Source organism: Amblyomma mixtum, chromosome 3, assembly GCF_055824585.1.
Source record: "Amblyomma mixtum isolate Tamu chromosome 3, ASM5582458v1, whole genome shotgun sequence".
NCBI classification, from domain to species: domain Eukaryota; kingdom Metazoa; phylum Arthropoda; class Arachnida; order Ixodida; family Ixodidae; genus Amblyomma; species Amblyomma mixtum.
In genome coordinates this window covers 38325226-38344423 of record NC_143014.1, presented here as the reverse complement: position 1 = coordinate 38344423, position 19198 = coordinate 38325226, and the positions used below count along the sequence as shown (strand labels likewise).

Genomic DNA, 19198 nt, shown 5'->3' with positions numbered 1-19198 from the left:
GACTAAAGCTGTAATGAGGATTCCCCGAGGAGAGGCTCAGTGGTGGCAAATCGCTGTGCGTGCTGCCAAAGCCAAAACCCATGTCCACCTCCGTTCGTCACTGCGTGTTCCGTACGCAGTTGCCTAAGGTTCAATTACTGCAGCAGCTGCATTCAAAAATAGTATTACCGTGAGGCACAATCGTCGGCCAATTTTTTTCATACACTAAACAAGTGAGAGCAAGTCCAGTGAATGATGCTAACAAAATTGGTGTATGTCCTAAGAAACTGAACAGTGAAAAGAACAGAAGTAGGCAACATTTCTGTAAAAGGTAAAATGTCCTTTCCTTTATGTGCCACAACTCAATCTGTACAGAACCTGACCTCACTTGTGTGCTTTGGATTTCTTTTTTTTCGGCTTTTCCAGAGCATCTTCATCAGCATTGCCGTTGCACTTCTGTTCAACCTCTTCATACTCATCTTCCGCATAAGCCTGCTTCTTTTTCTTCTTCTTCTTCGGTGCTTCTTCAGCACCCTGCCCTTCCTCCTCTACTGCAGTGTCCCCAGTACTGTCTGCCACTGCTCCCTTTTTCTTCTTTTTCTTAGGTGGTTCTTCAATGGTTTCCTCCTCTTCTGCCTCCATTGTGGTCTCCACAGCGCTGTTCTCCAAATCTTTCTTCTTCTTCTTCTTTTCCTTTTTCTTCTGCTTCCTCAAGGCGGCAGCTGCAGCCTGCGCCTGCAGAGAGTGAGAAGCATTACTCTAATGAATGCTGCTCACTTAGTAATAGAATCATATTGTAGTCAAGCTGACCGAATAATTTTGCTGCAATTCGAATAACCAAACAGTGAGGAGAAATTTTTCTGAAAACAAGGTGCATTAGATCAGTACGCATTATTTCTGAAAACAGGTCCATATCAGCATATGGCAATCGCAAAGTTTGTCCAATACAGGTAGCATGTTCCCGCAACAAAATTTTTTCTCTGGGTCCCACTTTTTTGCTGTCCCCTGACTTCTAATTACATCAAGGTTTTAAAGTATTTTCGCCCGGTGTCCACCACTTTTCCATCTCGTCCGCTCACAATGGCCACTGCTCACATTCACCCTTATTCAAGCACGATTTTGAAACTATTGTAAAAAAAATAAGCGCTTCATTTATCAGGATTTTCCCATTTTTGATAAAACGTAACCAAATCTAGGACTGAAGACTGCATGCAGTGTGCATAGGGAAGTGAGTTGTGGAAGTAAAGGGGGGAAGCTGGAGGGGGTCACAGGCAACAAAGGCCTGTGTCCTTCCCTTTTTCTGCCTAGCTTCTGCTTTGCACTGGCGACTTCAATCACAATGTGCCATGGTTGCACACAGGTAGGCGCGCGCTCTGCTCCGCGCTGACCGTGTGTGCGGCAGTTTTGCAGCAGACGACGGCACTGTCAGTTTATGACGTCACTAAGGCTGCTTCAACATTGCCATCATTGCCAGGGAGAGGGGCCTAGAGCCGATAACTTCAAATTACAATTTCTAGCTTAAATGCGCGTAGAGCCCTACATTTTTTTTTAATGTACACATAATAACGTCATGGCTATTAGCTCCAATGTAAAAGCACAATTTGTTGGTAGACCACGCATAACCCTTTCAAGAAAGTAAAATGGTTTTTTTTTTTAATAAATGAAGTCTCGCTTTCAAAAAATTTTCTGCAGGAAACTTGTGAAAATGCATGCCGTTGGTTTCTCGCGACACTGAGGTATGCAATAAAGGTTATCATCCTGTCTATCATAGAAGTTGAGTTATAGTGTTTCAAAGTTGCCACACAGGAAGAAAAATATGTATTCCATTTCCAAAAGACACCCAGTTTTTATGACAGATAGGATGAAAATTTGTTGCATACCTTGATATCAAGAGAAACTGATGGCATGCACATTAACAAGTTCTGAGGAAAAATTTTTTCGAGCTTACATATACTACACAAGTGCAAAAGAACTTGTTTTATATAAAATTACATATTTCGAATCAGCACACAAAAACTATGTTTTCCACGAAGATTAGACAATTGTGACTTCATTAGTACAAAAAAATTTTAAAAGCCCTCTTCAGTGAAGTGAATGTGTTTTTCTTCTCTGCAATGACTAAAAGGCTGGCTCATTATGCAAACAATGTAAGGAGTACTTAGAACCAGTCTTCTTATGTGCTTCAGTTGTTATGTAGAATCATCTAAGAAATTTGAAAGCGAGTAAATACGCTTAGACAATCTATGCTATCAAGCTACAAAGCGTTTCTAGTCTCTTGTAAGATACATTTTCTGTCATTGGAGCATATACGAACAGCACTGAAATGTATGGCTCACGTGACATTATGCCTTGAAAGGCTAACGTGCAGTGCAAGCTTTTGATAGATATAACGAGTGCTTCACCCGAGATGTTTTGCAGTTTTTTTACAATAGGCTTTTCGACACAGCCCACAATGGGTAAACTGACATGCACTATTTTCAAATACAAAGGGGGCAGTTTTTCTAGTTATCCTGGGTCCCAGAGAGACCACCGAACATTTGAATTTCCATTCAGGGCAGAGAAGAAAAGATCTGTTTTCAAAACGACAATGCCATGCCGGTTTCAGAACTGTGCAGCATACTATAAAATTTGAACTGTCATACAAGATCAGCCACAGAATAGAAGTTGCTGACTGTCTGATTCCTGTCCATGAACACAATTCGCAGAATTAAAACAGACTATGCGCAAACTTGTCCAGGAGCCTTTCATTTCCCTGATATGAAGGTGGATCGCATAGAGAACATTCTGCGAGCAACGATGCCGCTGTTGCTCTTAGTGGTGCAGCACACAGGTTCCTGCTCATTATCACCAAAAATGCAAGGCCAACAATAGAGAAAATTCGTCAAAAAAAAAAAAAAAAGCTTGAAGCCATCAATGTGCTTTATGAATTACTGTGGCCAAATAAAAAGCTTCTGTGAGACCACAGCTGTATTTCTCATCAAAGAGAGCCCCTTTCCAGACTGGACAAATGTAACACGACCCTTGACCTGCACTGCTATTGATCGTAAATAAAAGAATAAAAGGTCTTGAACAGTGCAGTCATTGGCACAGGTGACCAGGAAATGACTTCTGTGGTCCCTAGCGAAAATGCAGCCAAGCTGAATGCCATTTGAGCCCAGATTCACAACTCACCTCGGCCAGCGCATCAGTCATCACATCAACATTCTTCCTGGGTATGTCACCAGTCTCGTAAAACTTAAGCCTGTCTTCTACTTGCTCTTTGAGCTTCAGGCCAAAGATATTGGTCGGCATGTCTGAAAAAAAAAAAAAAAGAAGTAAGAGAATTGCTACAAACTATGCGAACATCACACTTTTTTTGACTGATTCAGGCAAGTACCAAAAACAAATATAGCATATAACAATTCTGCTGACCCAGTGACATTTCTATGTGAAATTTGAGCTCGAACAATTCACTAGTTTAGCTTGGAGAAGCATTCTATGGCGTGCCATTATTTGCAAAGCACGCTGCCAAGCCAAAATTCAGTATCGGAACAGTGTGGTATGTTATGTCATGCACTGTTCCACGGCTTGTGTATAAAGAGGCATTGTGCCTGTCATCAATTTGACGGTGGTGTTGCCATAAAACAGTCGTGGGGGCAAGCAGCGCCAGTTTCTTCAGCCCACCATTTCTGCGAGGATATATGGCTCCCATGTGCTTCGCTGCTGCCTTTTCGCGTAATTGGGATGAAGGGCTTGGCACAGACAAGTTCCATGAACTGTGACTACTATTCAAGTTCGTGCAGCGGGCAACGCCCAAAAATGGAGCGAGCTCGTAACCATGCATGAGCAATGTGCCAACCTATCAGCGCCGCTATTTGAGAGACTCCCTTGTAGCTTGAATTCCGCTTCCTTCATTTGGTTACGTTTTCGACCCCAACTGAAGTCTAAATTAACAGGTTGTCACTGCACACATTATATGATGACTTGGCTATTGGTACCGGTGCTGTAGTACTGCTGCTAACAGCCAAGCCAGCCAGAAAAATTGAGGGCCTGACATATCGAGCAATCAATTGCAATGCGTCTGAAAGTTGAGGTGGTCTGAACATTGACTCCAAATTTGCAGCATACCATAGATACTTGCGTAAGGGCCGCACTTTCTTCCCACAGTTTTGACGAGGTCAGGCCCGTATATGGGTCCAGCATTTTTCCGTAAAATTTTTCCGAGTGTAGTGGAGCCCCGATTGTGTGTCCGTTTTTTATGCTGTGACATGCATTTTTATAATGAATTTGTGCAGTCTAGGCGAATCCTTCACATACATAATGTATTGAAAGTAAGGGTGATGGGATGTGCGCCCAACGAATAGCGCAAATTAATTTCATAAAGCAAAACAGGTTGCTACATCAGCTTACTGACTAACGTCATGCAATTCTATGTTTTGATCAAGATTCTCGTAAGATCCTGCTCTCTACTGGCAGTAATAATGCCTTGGCCCATGGTTCAGAGCAGCGCACAATGCATGCGACCTGTGGCAGTCAGTGTGAGGTGGCATTCGCCTGGCCTGCTTTACCGTGTGCTTTACTGTCAAAGGCCATGCAGAAATTAATCATATGTTAACTCATCTTCTCTGAGTCGACCCGTAGCAATATTAACATGAGGCTATTGCACAACGGAAAACTGGTAAAAAAGGTTAGACCTTTCTGTAGCAAACCGCGACTAGAATCAAAGCACTTTCTCTATGGCTTTAATGCGAAGCACGGCTGAACGGTACATTACTAAGGCTCGTGTTGCCTGAGCCTGGTGGGCGAAGCTGTGCTGCAAGGAAACGCGCCGCATGCTTGGGACTCCCCATTCTAGTTTTTTTTTCTGCAGCATAACGTTATTTCTGGTGCGAATTCTGAGCACGCAAGATGAGTCAGGAGTGCTGAGGCACAGCACATTCACGGCTACAGACAAAGTCCGGCGGTGTACGGGACGACAGGTGCACGGTGGTACTAAGTGTTGCAGACAAGTATCGTCCATCAGCTCCCAGCGTAACATATCACGTGGGCAAAATTATGCGCACGTGAAGCAATTCTTTTAGATGACTTTCCCCCCACCCTCAAATTGTGGGCTGCCAAGCTGGGGGTGCGGCCCCTGAGTATATATGGTATTGCAGACAGTATGAATAAAAGAACCAGCTAAAACAAAGGTAATTGTGAAGCACACATACCACTGAAGCAGTCAATCCGAGAAGCCAGGGAACACTTGTTGGCCAGGTAGCGAGAGATGCGACCTTTATTCTTGGCGCCAGCACGACCAATGTATGTTGAGTGGAATATAAGGCCGTACTTCGGTGTGTTGCCTCGTGTTTTGAGAGCCCTGCAAGCATAAACCGCCATAGACACCAAAATTCAATACCTTGAGAGATATGCAACAAAGGTGACAAGGCCTATACTTCTCATGAATCTAGGACTAAAGGCCAGCTGCAAGTGAAGACACTGGCATTCTTTTCCTCACAGCTCTGTGGTCTAGTTAGCGTAAAAACTCGCATATAATATGACCCTGCACATATAACACAAAGAAGTAATTTGGGGATAGAGTAAAAAAAAAAAAAGTTTTCATCCAGGTATAATAAAGTGAGGAAAGCTAACCGAATGCATTTATTTTCACTTCATTTTATGGCGACTCAATGGACACTTGCGAGGTGTATGCACCAAGCGCTTATGCTGCATCCACTGCCACCTTGCACAAAGAGTCTCAAAGGGGCACGCATTTCATGTGCCTGGTGCTGCCTCACTCCTCCTTTTGAGCAGACACACTTGAGCACAGAATTTCACATCGTGAAGAAACGCACTGTTCAGGCTTGCTTTGGCATTCACAGGAGCCACGTGGGCCTTTGGTTGGTGTAAATCGGTGTGCCGCTTTCGGTACGTGCGTGGGACTGTAACGCGGCACTGATCTGGGCACCGTGATGGGCACCACACAGATGCATGCATGCGGCGTGTGCAACCAGGAAATGTCCTCGCAGCAGGGGCTTTAGTGATCGCCGTCATCAAGAGTACAGTCTTTCGGGACTCCCTTGTCAGAGATATCTTTACATAGAAACTCTTCTTTGATACTGCTGAGCATGTACGAGGAATTTTATGAATTCATATCACCCCAGAATTTGTATCAGCATTGTTCATATCATTGAGATTCATACTGTACTTTATTTCTTGCAAAACATCTGTATACGCTGATTACCGTATATACTCGTGTAAGGGCCGCACTTTTTTTCCGCGGTTCTCATGGGGTGCGGCCCTTACATGGAACCGGCGTTCTTCCGCTAAAAATTTCGGCAACAGTGCAGCCCCGATTACGCGTCCGTTTTTTACACGCAGATTACCATTTTTATGACAGTGCAGGCAATAAATCCTTTGAATACACAATGCATTAAAAGTGTGGATCGTGCCCGCACGATCTGCGCAATTACCACCTGCAGTAAGACAGGTTGCTAGCGGTTGCCTGATCACTGTATTACTATAGTGGCAAATTTCACGTGATCCTAAGTTAAGATTCACCTAAAGTGCGGTGCTTGTGACGGCTTGGAGCGGCGCGCCACTTGCGTTTTCTTGCACGGTGAGGCACACCCAACACGCCTGCACTCCATCCTGGCTTTTGCACAGCATAACATTTTGTCAATCCTTTCTGGTGCGAACACGAGCGAGCTAGCGTCGATGACGGGCCGTGTGTGCGGGGTTCCAGGCCGAGCACGGCGCGCGCGGCGACGCGTTCGTGGTCTTAGCGATTTTTACGCGGCCATAATTATGCGCGCATGAAACAGTTTTTGGCTCACTGTTTTTTCTTCAAATTACCGGCGGCCAAGTTGGGGGTGCAGCCCTTACACAAGTATATACGGTAATTTGCATGAGAAATTGACATGGAAGTAGATGTTTCTTAGTTTCACCAAATGGTGCAGGCCACGCATGCTGCTGAATGAACCAGCTCATTCCTATAGGGAATGAACTGCCTCCCAGACACATTCACACACACTATGTACACAATGCAATGTGAACTATAACGCAATAAACTGATAGCGCAGTGTGTGATATCCGTGCAGCAAAAACAAAGAAAATGACGGAGCATAGCACACACACACAGATTCCCAGTGTGTGCACCTTTTCGACTAATGATCACTGCGATGAGTACGGAGTCTACCTTTCGGTTGGACTCTAGCGCCACCTTGTGCTAGAGTAGAATCTTGGCGATATGAATCTCACGGGGCAGCGAAAAAAATCTGTACCAGAAATTTCATTATCATCCAAACAAACAAAATTCGTATGCTTCTATAGCTCACACGGACAGTGAGATTCGTGACCGCGATGTCATGGATGTGCGGGCTGAGCGCTGCCGCTCACTGCTCATGGTGCGTTAGTGCACTTAGTGCTTGACGGTGTAGTCGCGGCTCGAGCATTCGTATCATCTGTAGTGATGCAAGAGTGTTTGGAACATCCGAAATTCCACACATTGTACACAATGCACTCCAGCCAGGGAATTGAACGAATTCATATAAACAGTGTTTGTATCGTCGAGTTTATACTGTACGGTGGCCACATTTCTTAGCCACTCACTCATCATCATGATCACCCCCTCGCCACTGTCCTGTGCACATATGAGCTGTGTTGCCAGTCCAAATTACCTAACTGAAGCATGGTCACATCAGTCCAAATTAATGCGTCTTTTACACCATAGAACAGTACATACGTTTAATAGGACCGTGCAAGGTTTTCCGAATTATCCAGTTCTTCCAACTCATGAGATTGTACTGTATCACAGACTGTTTAAGAAAAGACCGTGCTCTTCAACAAAATTTTGCTAATTTTTAACAGACCGATTAAATTTTCTTGTCTAGTGTAGTTTGGGATCCGAACAACAAACACACAATTGATTTTTCTCAATTTCCTTGCGAATTTCAAGATTTTAATTTTAAGACTAATCTGTGCCCAAGTTCTTGCAATTTCCACATCAAAGAGTGGCCAAAATTTTACATTATGTGTTTAGCAGTAACCACAAAATGCAACTGTACAATGACTAACTTTAACAGCACCAGTGTCAGTTATAGCCCTCGCTAATATGCTTAAAAATAGACCAAAATTTCTCAATTAAAGTGCTAATTCAATGAAACTTTTCAAACTAAACCAAGTCTTTTTTATCTTGTTGCACAGGAAAGTATATAAGATTTCATGTGCACAAAAAATTATTCAAATCAGTCCTACTAAATCATGAGATACTGTGGGAAAGAGTACATGCCGTGGGGAAAAAAAAAAAAGAAACTTAAGAAAACGAGGAAAGTCTAAACATAGTCTCAGTATATTTCAGGAAAATTAAGACATTAAATCAAGTTGCACCGTAAACCCGCACTCACATAATCCCTATCGTTTTTCTTAGCTATCACATCCAATACTCACCTGAACAAAGCTTTTTCAGCACCAAGAATTTGAACAGTGGATGCTGGGTACTTGGCCAGATTAGTAAGACTGCCTGCGTGTGAGATGAGCCGTGCTCCCACCTGCAGTAAAATAAAATAGAAAAGACTAATCACTCAGTGATACAAAAAGTGGTTTGGTTTATAGGGGTTTAACGTCCCAAAGAAACTGAGGCTATGAGGGACGCCGTAGTGAAGGGCTCCGGAAATTTCGACCACCTGGGGTTCTTTAACGTGCACCGACATCGCACAGTACATGGGCCTCTAGCATTTCACCGTGATCGAAATTCGGCCGCTGTCTTTCGGGCCAGCAGCCGAGCGCCGTAACCACTGAGCCACCGCGGCGGGGCAGTGATACAAAAAGTAAGCTTTTCAGCTGCAAATTGATGAACACTGGCAAATGCCATACACCATTTACCCTTGTGTAAGGGCTACACCCCCTGTTTTGGCATAGATAATTGAGAAAAATAGCTATGTTTTTTTTTAATTTGTGTATGGACTGCACCTTCAAAATTAACTCCCAAATGCTCATAAAAAGAAAAAAGTCTGCGGCCCATACACGACTTTTAATGGTACAAGTGCCATTTATGCAGATCCCCATAATCCCAAATGAATAATGTACACTTGTCACACAAATGAAACCTGGATATCCAAGCATATTAAGACATTTAGACATTCTCTTGCCATGGCAACATAGTTTCTACCACCACCACGCTCTAAAGCTTTGCAAAAGAAAGATCATTAGCAGGGCTTTATTCACACATTCACACATTTACACAATACCCACAACTGCCCATCAGCCATCTACTCCTGGCAAGGCAGCACAATTTCATAGTATCTACAATTTATTTACAAAATTATGAATAAAAAAAAACGACCTAAGAAAAATTAAATTCTTGACAGCATTTCATTAACATTCTGAATACAGTGCATGAAAAGTACACTGTGCCTAAAATATGCCTTGTCGCACCAATAATCTGCTCACAGCCGGAAACAATTAGCTGTGGAATCAGCTTCACTAAGAACAATTAAAAAGCTAACAAAATCAGCCTGACATATACCATTATAACTGGCTTCAAAATAATGTTGAAAGTACCACCGAGAGCAAAAATACCAGACCCCTGCCAGTGCGTGCCGATCCGCGCCAAGCTGCATGCGAGCGCCGCCTGATGAAGTACCCCTGGTGCCAAGACCAGAGCAGCGTGCACAATGCACAGCGCTCCTCGAGATGGGCACGCGCCACTGCGCTGGTCTCGGCACCAGGGGTACTTCGTCAGGCAGCGCTCGCATGCAGCTTGGCGCGGATCGGCACGCACTGGCAGGGGTCCGTTATTTTTGCTCTCGATATAGTACTTTCAGCATGCCCCAATTACTGTGCTCTCAAGTGGAATCTGACGTAAAGAGGCCTTAGAGACATCCAGGACAAAGCTCCACGTTGGTTGAGAGATAGGTGCCAGCAACTGCATGTTAGCAATGCATGAATACATCACCAGCACCCACTGTAGTTAACATAAGTAACAAAACAAAGAGCTGGGAGTGAAGTGAAGCACACACCGTTTCACCGATGAGTGTTGCCAGGTTAGGAGCGATGTCATGCATCTTAGACCTCAGGTATTCCATGAGTTCCTTGCGGTATTCCACAAGGGAGATGACCCGGGAGGCAAACAGCTCAATGTTGATCAGATCCACAGGTGATATATCCATGCCTGTGGGAACAAGGCCATAAGTTCCTATTCAAGCACTCATCTGTGGAATATAATCCTGCAAACTAAAAGTTCTAGAGATGCATTCTGCAACACATATTTCAAGAAAAACTCATTGCATTCAAGCACATAAAATACGGAGCTTCATTAGGCTTACTTCCAGACTACAGCTGTAAAAAATGCGCTGCATACAGAAATGTTGTAAATGACCAATTCAAACACCATCGAAGGCCCATGTGCACGCTAAAACTTGCTAGAGAGATAGCAGCTGTTTTAGTGTGGAAGAAATACTTTTAAATGGAATGCACTGTTGTTTCAGTGTCTGCAGGCAAGAGCAGTATCAAAGACACATGCACCATTGACAGTATCTTTCTATACGTGTATCATGCAATTGAACGACACTATGCTCAATGCAAAAAAACGTGCCGCATGCTTTGAGGCTGCTGTGACAAACCATGTGCCAGCGGCGATTGCTCAAGTGGTTGTACAAAAGAGATGAGAAGACAGGCTCACTGCTGCGTAACACACAACACCCCTTCACAGCTATTTCAGGACGCGATGGTTGCCAAGAGATATGGAAGACTTTCGCGGTCATGTTCAGGAGTTTGCAAAACACAGCTGTTTTTGTCAACACAATAAAGGTCACACACTCGGGTCATGTGTACAAGTCGGTGGACTCAGGCTCATTTCAGATCATGATCTCAGTCGCAAGTGAATCCGGACTCATTTAGATCACGATTTGAGTCATGAGAGTGGGCTAACATTCAAATCATGATACGAGTCCTGGTAAGTCTGGTAGAGAGTCGGCCTATAAAATCAAACAGGTCCACGATGTGAGGTTGAACAACCCCACGATCCCATGTGAAACCATGACTCAGACTGGGCGTGCGTTTGTAACATTCATAAAGCGGGTTTCCTGTGCACTAGCAGTACTGAATACGCTTTTGGTCGAGATGATGATGTAAAGCAATTTCATAATTTCGTGGTATGTAATTTTTGTGGCTACTGCACTCTAGAACATTACCAAAGGGCAAGCAAAGATTAGTCGCCACGTTTGGTCTCGTTGGATGTTAGCTGTGGCTTGCTTCACCGTGGTTGCTCTAGTCCTTCCTTTGTTGTTTAATTGGCTGCAGAACAAGAGCAGCGGCCTTAGGTCCGTATGTCCCATGACTGGCAGCCGAGTCGCTGCAGTCATGATTTTGTTGGTGCAGTGCCTCCTATTCTTTCAGTGCCCGGAAAACACACACACACACACTATAGCCAATTCGGATGCTACGGGTCTTGCACCGATTAATTCGAACCGGCTCCTGAAAGGAGGCCGCGTCCAGGTATGCTACGTGTGGCAAGCGATCATCAAAATAGCCTTACTGAATCTAGAATTACATGCTGCAAAGTACCGCACACTCCCGATGTGCGTACAGCCGCAGGCGTGATAAACTGACGGCCCCGTTTCAAAAGAATAGTCTGACCATGTAATGACAATTTCAATGTCACCATAGTTTCAGTTTCGCCTTTCCAAGCGCCGTCGCGCGTTGCCCTCGCTTCCATCCAACCGATTCTTCCATTCCATTGCGGGCGCTGAAACGCATTCGCCGCATGCCATCTGTCCGCCGTTTGTGCAGTGAGGCAGACTCATATGCAACGCGCACTTGTCAAGGGGCTCCACCGCTACTGCACTGTACTGTGAAGGATATTGGAATTGTTCTGCTTTAATGCTACCTGCAGCATGCACGTAATAAAGCATCATGTAAATTTGAATTAGTCACAGTCACGCTGGGCCCATCTCAAAAGCAGACGACAAATGTGCAGTCTTTCATCAAAAAAATTTATCGCGATGAAAGCGGCTCTCGTGTTTTTTCGGGGTCATTTGATAATTCAAACATTTTTTCTGGTTACTTGAAGTTCTTACTGAAGCTTTTACTGTACTGCCTGGTGCTCGTCCAAAGCTACATTAGACCCTGCAAATAGGTCGGCTTTGCGCATAGGTCGACCTTGAATTTAGAATGTTTTTTTCTTTGAAGAAAGGTTAACCCAACTGTTTAACTACGGCCCACTACTCTAATAGTGCAGGCAGACATTGCGTGCAGTCAACCAGTCGCAGGACACACGCTGACGCTGTTAGAGATGGGAGGTGCTTCAATGACAGCACCTTCGCAAGACACAGCCTTGATCAAGGCCAGGCTGAACAGCAGCGATGAGTGCGAGCACTGCTTTCTTTAGACCGGCCGTGTCTTGCTGAGAGCATGTTACCATATTTACCCAATTCCAACGCGCACCTTTTTTCGGGGAAATTAAGTCTTAAAATCGCATGCGCATTGGATTCAGGTACAAACCGAAACTGCCCCATAGCTGTCCACCGTAATCGCCATTATACGATGTGGGAGCTCACAACTGCTGGCAACCATGGGAGCACATTTGCTTGTCGTTTCTTGCATCGCAGGAGCCATTTTCAACCGGTGTGGTGCTTGTCATTTCTGTCAGCGAGTGTGGCACAAAAGAATTCACGGGACGAACCACCTCGCTTCGCTTTTGCTGCGAACAGTCACTAACACCTTCGACCAACAATCCCTTCAAAATAATTTAACTCATGTGCAAGACTGGTGCAGTGAATGGCTAATGACACTTAACACAAGTAAATGCAAACATATGTCGTTCCATCGTCGCCGTTACCCTCTTCTGTTCCAATACAGCATATCAAACGTTCCTCTCGATCTTGTCCAATCATACAAATACCTTGGTGTTCATATTTGTCATGATCTTACGTGGAATACGCATATTTCAAACATCATATCATCCGCCAACAGAACACTAGGATTCTTAAAGCGACACCTACGCTCTGCACCTCAGCATGTCAAGCTCCTCGCATACAAATCATTAGTCAGATCAAAATTAGAATACGCATCTCCCATCTGGTCTCCAAAGCAAGCATATCTCTGTAATTCAATTGAAGCAGTTCAAAACCGAGCAACTAGATTCATTCATTCATCGTATTCTTTTGATATCAGCATATCATCCCTCAAATCACAGTCCAGCCTACCTACCCTTGCTCATCGCCGCTACATTGCTAGTTTATGTTTGTTTCACAAGTTTTTTTACTCTGAGCTACGACAGGAACCCTACATCTGCGCACCACCGCCACGCATCTCCCTCCGCACCGGCCATCAGCAGCAAGTGTCACGACCTCGCGCCCGCACCACTACATTTTCTTCATCATTCTTCCCCCAGACCGCGAACGACTGGAACGGCCTTCCCCGAGAACTTGCTGCTATCACATGCCAATCATTGTTCATCGAAGAAATCACGCGTGTACTTGCTCAGTGATAATCTTATATTTGTATAACTTTCAACTTATCTGTTATTCATTCTGTTTTTCATTTCTGTGTGCCCCACCCCTTATGTAATACCCTCTAACGAGGGTCTTTAAGGTATTAAAGTGAAGTGAAGAAGTGAAGTTTATGACGTGAGTTAGCAAGCTATAGCGTCGTCCGTAGCGTGACTGTGGTGTTCTCCGGTGGGCTCTCCGTGCGATATCGTTTCTGAGAATGGATGCAGCACCCACGATGAGACGTCGTGTCCGCCACAAGAATAGCTTTAAGCGCAAAGTTATTCTTCAAGAAATGCGGAATTTCTAATGCCATGGACGGCACTGAAGACGAGACGTTGTGGTCGGAGAGTGAGAAGGAGCTGCCCGAGAGTGACAATGAACAAAGTTCGGTCGAATAAACAGCCTGTTCTCACTTGAAAATATAAACACGGTTGCAAATTGTTTTCGTTCGCAGAAATCACATGCACGTTAGAAGCACGGCTTGCAGTTTTTTTTTTTTTTCGTCAGCAAAATCAGGCGCGCGTTAGAATCTGGGCTTGAAATTTTTTTTGGGCCGCAAACTGGATGCGCGTTGGAATTGGGTAAATACAGTACTTTGAAACTGGTATCCAAGCCTGCGTTGCAGTGAAACACGTCTTCTCCTCTGCAGCCGTACGCAAGACGTACCAATAGGTTTTTGTGCTGAGAGTACAAGGGCTGGGTTCGCATATCAAGCATCAGAATTACTAACTGGCATCGCTCCGCAGCACCGCCTCGCGGCTCCGAGAGGCCGTCGCAACATCATTCTGCGGCAAAATCGGGATAGGACACCCTCGCATGGCACCTCAATTTTCAAGCGGTGCACGCCACCGCTTTGAATTATCTAATCAAATTTATATTAGCAATTATAGGACCGCAGAAATTCTTTGAATTATCAAACTTTTACTGTAGTTGTGTACTTCGTCAGCAGTGAACTACAGCCTCCCGCCACACTGCTGATGATGTAAACGCGAGCGATTCAGCTTCGACCATGAAGACCCCATAGCGCCACAACTTCACACTCTGAAAACTGAAGGCCAACAGACGGCGGCAGCAGGGACTTTCCCTTTTGCGCAACCTACAGCTGTGTTTACATGAATACGACAGCTGCGCATCGTATTTCCTAGTGTACTTTGCGGAGTCGACCCGCCACAATTCACATGTACCCCATCGTCATGTGGGACAGGGGCATTTTGCCCATTGCATGTGGTGGAGGGGGCCAGTGGCTCCATCTTGAGGGTGAGCTGCTTTGTTATCAGAGTGAGCAGGTATTGTAGGGAAGAGAAGCAGTGCCCCCAAACCTGTTTCCATTCAGTGTGGAAGTTGACTTGGCCTTTTGGGAGGGTGACAGTCTCATTCCGCAGTGGGAGGAGGAGCGTTTCCCTCTTTTGACTGGGCAGTGGCACTCCACCCCCTCAAGGTTTTCACACAATGGGCCAAGTAATGCTCTTGAATTAAAAAGTGAACGTGGCTGCTAACACAAAATGCTGAGAAAAATGCTCGAATCCGCAATTTTCGTGGAAACTAGAGATAGAGCAAAGCTGTATACAAGTTGCTGTGCTATTCTTTTCCAATACTGTCACCTTTGCTCGTTCCTTTCCTTTCTGGCTACTGGAATAGCTATGTGTGTGCCACTCTACTGGGCACAGTGGCATAAATACACAATGTTCCCAGCAGGAGTTGGCACAGGTTGCAAGTTTGACGTACGTTAGGCTTGGCTCCCTAAAAAGAAAAAATTGAAGTGCCCTACCCTTCCTGGTGTAAGCACAACGAGCTTACAGGTGGTGAATGTAGTGGCTACCAACATGTACAGTATAATCTCGTTACTACGAACCTCACATTAACGAATTTTTCATATTTACGAACTTTTTCAAAATCCCCGCCAAAATATCTATATTTTCAATATAAAAATATTTCACTACTACGAATTTCAAAATACCGAACATTTCAGAATAACGAGCATAATTTATTTGCCCACCTATTATAAATGCACCTCATTATTACGAACTTACCCCGGAGAAGTGAGCAGACTCCCCGAGAGGCACACGCTAACTCTGCTAATCGCCAAGGGCAGGCATCCGATACAATCCAGTCCAATCCGAAGCCGCCTCGCAACCGGAAGTTGGCTCGTCTCTCCTCCTCCGTTTTTTTTTTTCTCCCACGGTGTGCCACGGCCGGTCTCGACGCGCGCGCTCTCTCCTTAAGAGAGAGCGAGAGAGCGCGCGCGTCGAGACCGGCCGTGGGTGTGCATGTGACTAGACTACCTCCGCGCTTTTCTTTTTTTGCGTGCGGCCGCCGCGAACGCGAGGCCTAGTCGTTTCTCGCCGCTGCGTGTTGACTGTGCTGACGATGAATTCTGCAGGCGCCAGCGTCAAGATGAAGCGACGGCAGTTCACGCTTAAGGAAACACATCGTTTCGGAAGCGCCTAGTGCAGCGCTGTTAAACCTTCGGCTCAGACTCCCGACAGCCATAAATGTCCGCCAGGCTGCCGAAATGGTAACTGGGGTGTGGTGGAACGTAAAGGCCTCGACCATCAACAACTGCTGGAGGAAAGCTGGCCTGGTGAAATCGCCGCTTCACACAGAAGACTGCGATGACGCTGATAGCATGGATGACGACAGCGCAAAAGAGGTGCGGACTGAAGTCACTGCGAAACTCTCTGTAGACTCTTCTGTAACTTTTGCCGACTACGCCGAGTCGGAAAATGCTGCCCCTGACTGTAGAAGACATCGTGAGCAGCGTTCGCGAGTATGGAGAGCGCGGCGAAGAAAATGGACGACGATGCCGACTCGCCGCCTGCAGACCAAGCGGCCGAACCTGTGTTTAGTGCGGAGGTTCTTGCATCCATAGGCAAACTTCGCACATTCATCGGACGTTGTAGCGATGTGCCCGATTCTGTGCTCCAAAAAGTTGACGTTGAAAAGTTCGTCCTGGGGCGCCTGTGTCGCACCCGCCAGAATCACGGATTTCTTCAAATAAACGAGCGCTGAACCTCTCGTTTGCGTTCCTGTTTGAAAATTACATAGCTTGTCGTGTGCCCTTCCTGAAGGTACAGTATTTTCATTGTCCAGTAATACTACTACCTTTTTTCGCGAGTCTTTCGTTGTTACGATATTTCAAAATAACGAACGATTATTCCCGACCCCGCGAAGTTCGTTGTATCGAGATTTCACTGTAATTTCTAGTGGCTGTCACATAACGTTGTGCACTGTACTAATATGTGCCACATGTGGTGAAGCTGCTCATGGCATTTTCATAGCAGCATGCTTTCATCACCTCAGTTGGTATCCCTGCCTATCTTGTGATGTGGAGGCACACTACCACAAAGTAGGCATGACAGCATGAGACAATCCAGTATCAATACAAGGACCTCAAGCCACGAAGTGTAGCAAGGCAAACGCACGCACCCATGGATGCCCTTGCTGCATCAATGATGGCCTGAGCCTTGGCACTATCCATGACCACCTCCTCAAGTGCTTCAAGACTATCTTCAGACAGCTCCTTTCGGTTTTTGATCATCATGGCTGTCTTGGCATAGGTGTAGTTGTCAGGAACAATCTTGACAAGTTCTGGAAAGTGATACGAGTACCACTCCCTGAAAAGCAAAAATAACAGTAAGAGATCCTGTACAAGGACACCGCACACAGAGCAGGCACCAAAACTTTGCTCCATCAAACTGCCCTAGAGGCTTGTGCACTTGGATCTGTCACGGGAAACCCAGCTGAATTCCCCACACTCTTCACTTAGTGCAGAGAAGTGTAACATGCCAACACATTTTACAGGTATTACTATCATCACAACAGTACTGGTTATTCGACAACCAGTTACAATGCACTGAAAACATCACATGCGCCAGCTGGCTGAAAATATCCCTTGGAGCTACTTATAATAAAAAAAGCAAGGCAAGTAGCGTGCACACCCATGGCTCAGCCAAAACTACCCTAGGCTTTGTCAAAAGTTTGGAGCCCAGGGGGTTTGCTTCTGAAGCACAGTCTGGTTCATAATGCATCGCCAGCACTCCAAATTTGCTGAAGGTAAGAAGATTTCTGGTCCCGCCTCCTCCAATGGGTAGGATTACCACGAATGTTACAGGAGTCCCACTGCGAGGCTCAGAAGCAAACCCCCTGGGCTCTAAACTTTTGACAAGGACTGTACAATACATTAGCACATTGAAATCCAAACTTTCAGTGCGACAGCACTCACATGCTCACCAACACAGACCAAGAATCTTGTCACTGCATTTACGTACTATCTTGTGTCGTTGCCTAGCAACTGGACATGCTACCAGAGCTTACCCGAGTCACTCGGGCAAGCTCAGAAGAGCGTCGTGCCAGATGCGCGAGAGGTTGCTCGGGAAGAGCAATATGGGTGGCTGCGATAGAAACAGCCACCTGCCAGTGCAGTGGCACATCGCTTAACCACTGTGCCACTGTGCTGGTAGTGGTATGAGGACCCGCCGCCATCTATGAATGTGAAGGAGAGAACAACCTCTACATATATGGGTGTTAGCCCACGAATGATATCCCATCATACCCTTAAGACGGAGCTCAAGTGTTCACTCCAAGTGAAGAACGAATACCCGCTTTCGCAGGTCAAACCCCTGCCAATTTTTCCATGTTTCCTGTACTCTACCAAAATCCTCTTGCTGGTCTGCAACGTTGAAGTGTACGATGGAAATCGAAGTGGTGGCTTAGTATTGCAGCTGTTTACAGCTTCAGCAGGATAATTTGTCCATGACATCCTGTTAACCCTTCCAGTGCAATTTACGTAACAGTGCGTTTTCACCTCTCTCTACCAGTGTCACTGCTGTACCTGTGCACTCTCCTACCTGTGTTCGAAAATGCGTGCCAGAACGCAAAGCTGACATGCTTTTTCATAGGTTTTTTTTTTTTTTTTCATTCTCGCCATGACCACTACGTCGTATCATGTGTAGGAAGCATGGATTGCTGTATTTCCGCCTCTCTCCCCGCTATCAGTGGCAAGCAGGATAATTGCGCTCTTCTCTCCTTTTCATCCCTTTCACAAGTTGTCAAGAGCTTGTGCTCGATCCCCGATACTGTAGGTTTGTTTGTTTGTTTGGTGCATGGGGGTTTAATGTCCCAAAGAGACTCAGGCTCTAAGGGACGCCGTAGTGAAGGGCTCCGGAAATTTCGACCACCTGGGGTTCTTTAACCTGCAATGACATCGCACAGTACACAGACCCCCAATACTGTAGAAAAAGCCCGATAATGGGGGTGTGTCACTCAAAAAAAAAAAAAAAAAAAACACTGAACAGGGTCGCCCAATTTCAACATAAGCTGAGTTGTATGCAACTCCTGTTGCAGTTGTTGTTGTTAAGAAAAAGGTACTGTTCTTTTCAGAGTATCAGTAAACTTCGAAAGTAGGTCGACCCCTCAACTCCCAGCCCTTGCTGGCCAAAAAAGTTGACAACAATAAGAAGACACAAGAGGACTACAGAAAACAAACAGATGTTACACAGGGAAGAACACACGTACACACAAGGCTATGTGTGTACGTGTGTATGTGTGTTTAGCCTCATGTACATGTGTTCTTCCCTGTATGGAGTGTACTTGTTGGCTGTAGTTCTCTTAGATCACGCACCAACTAGCACAGAAAAATTCTTCTACACCAAATATAAGTCGACGTGCAGACCCCCGCCACCGCACTCTTCATGTAATTTCCCACAGGATGGCTTCACGGCACACACATAACAATGCAACAAGGCCAGCAGCCATAGGCGATAAAACAA

General features: G+C 45.4%; 1 protein-coding gene across 1 annotated transcript in view; it reads right to left on the bottom strand.

The window, feature by feature from the left end:
- Positions 1-298: 298 nt before the first annotated feature.
- Nop56 (Nop56 ribonucleoprotein) overlaps positions 299-19198 on the bottom strand; it is a 32449-nt gene continuing 13549 nt past the window's right edge. The window contains exons 5-10 of the mRNA XM_089578766.1: positions 16857-17044; positions 9957-10108; positions 8386-8486; positions 5169-5317; positions 3151-3272; positions 299-714 (exon numbers count right to left, since the gene is read on the bottom strand). Coding sequence (XP_089434892.1) covers positions 364-714; positions 3151-3272; positions 5169-5317; positions 8386-8486; positions 9957-10108; positions 16857-17044 — 1063 coding nt within the window. The 3' untranslated portion in view covers positions 299-363. The remainder of the gene's footprint in view (positions 715-3150; positions 3273-5168; positions 5318-8385; positions 8487-9956; positions 10109-16856; positions 17045-19198) is intronic.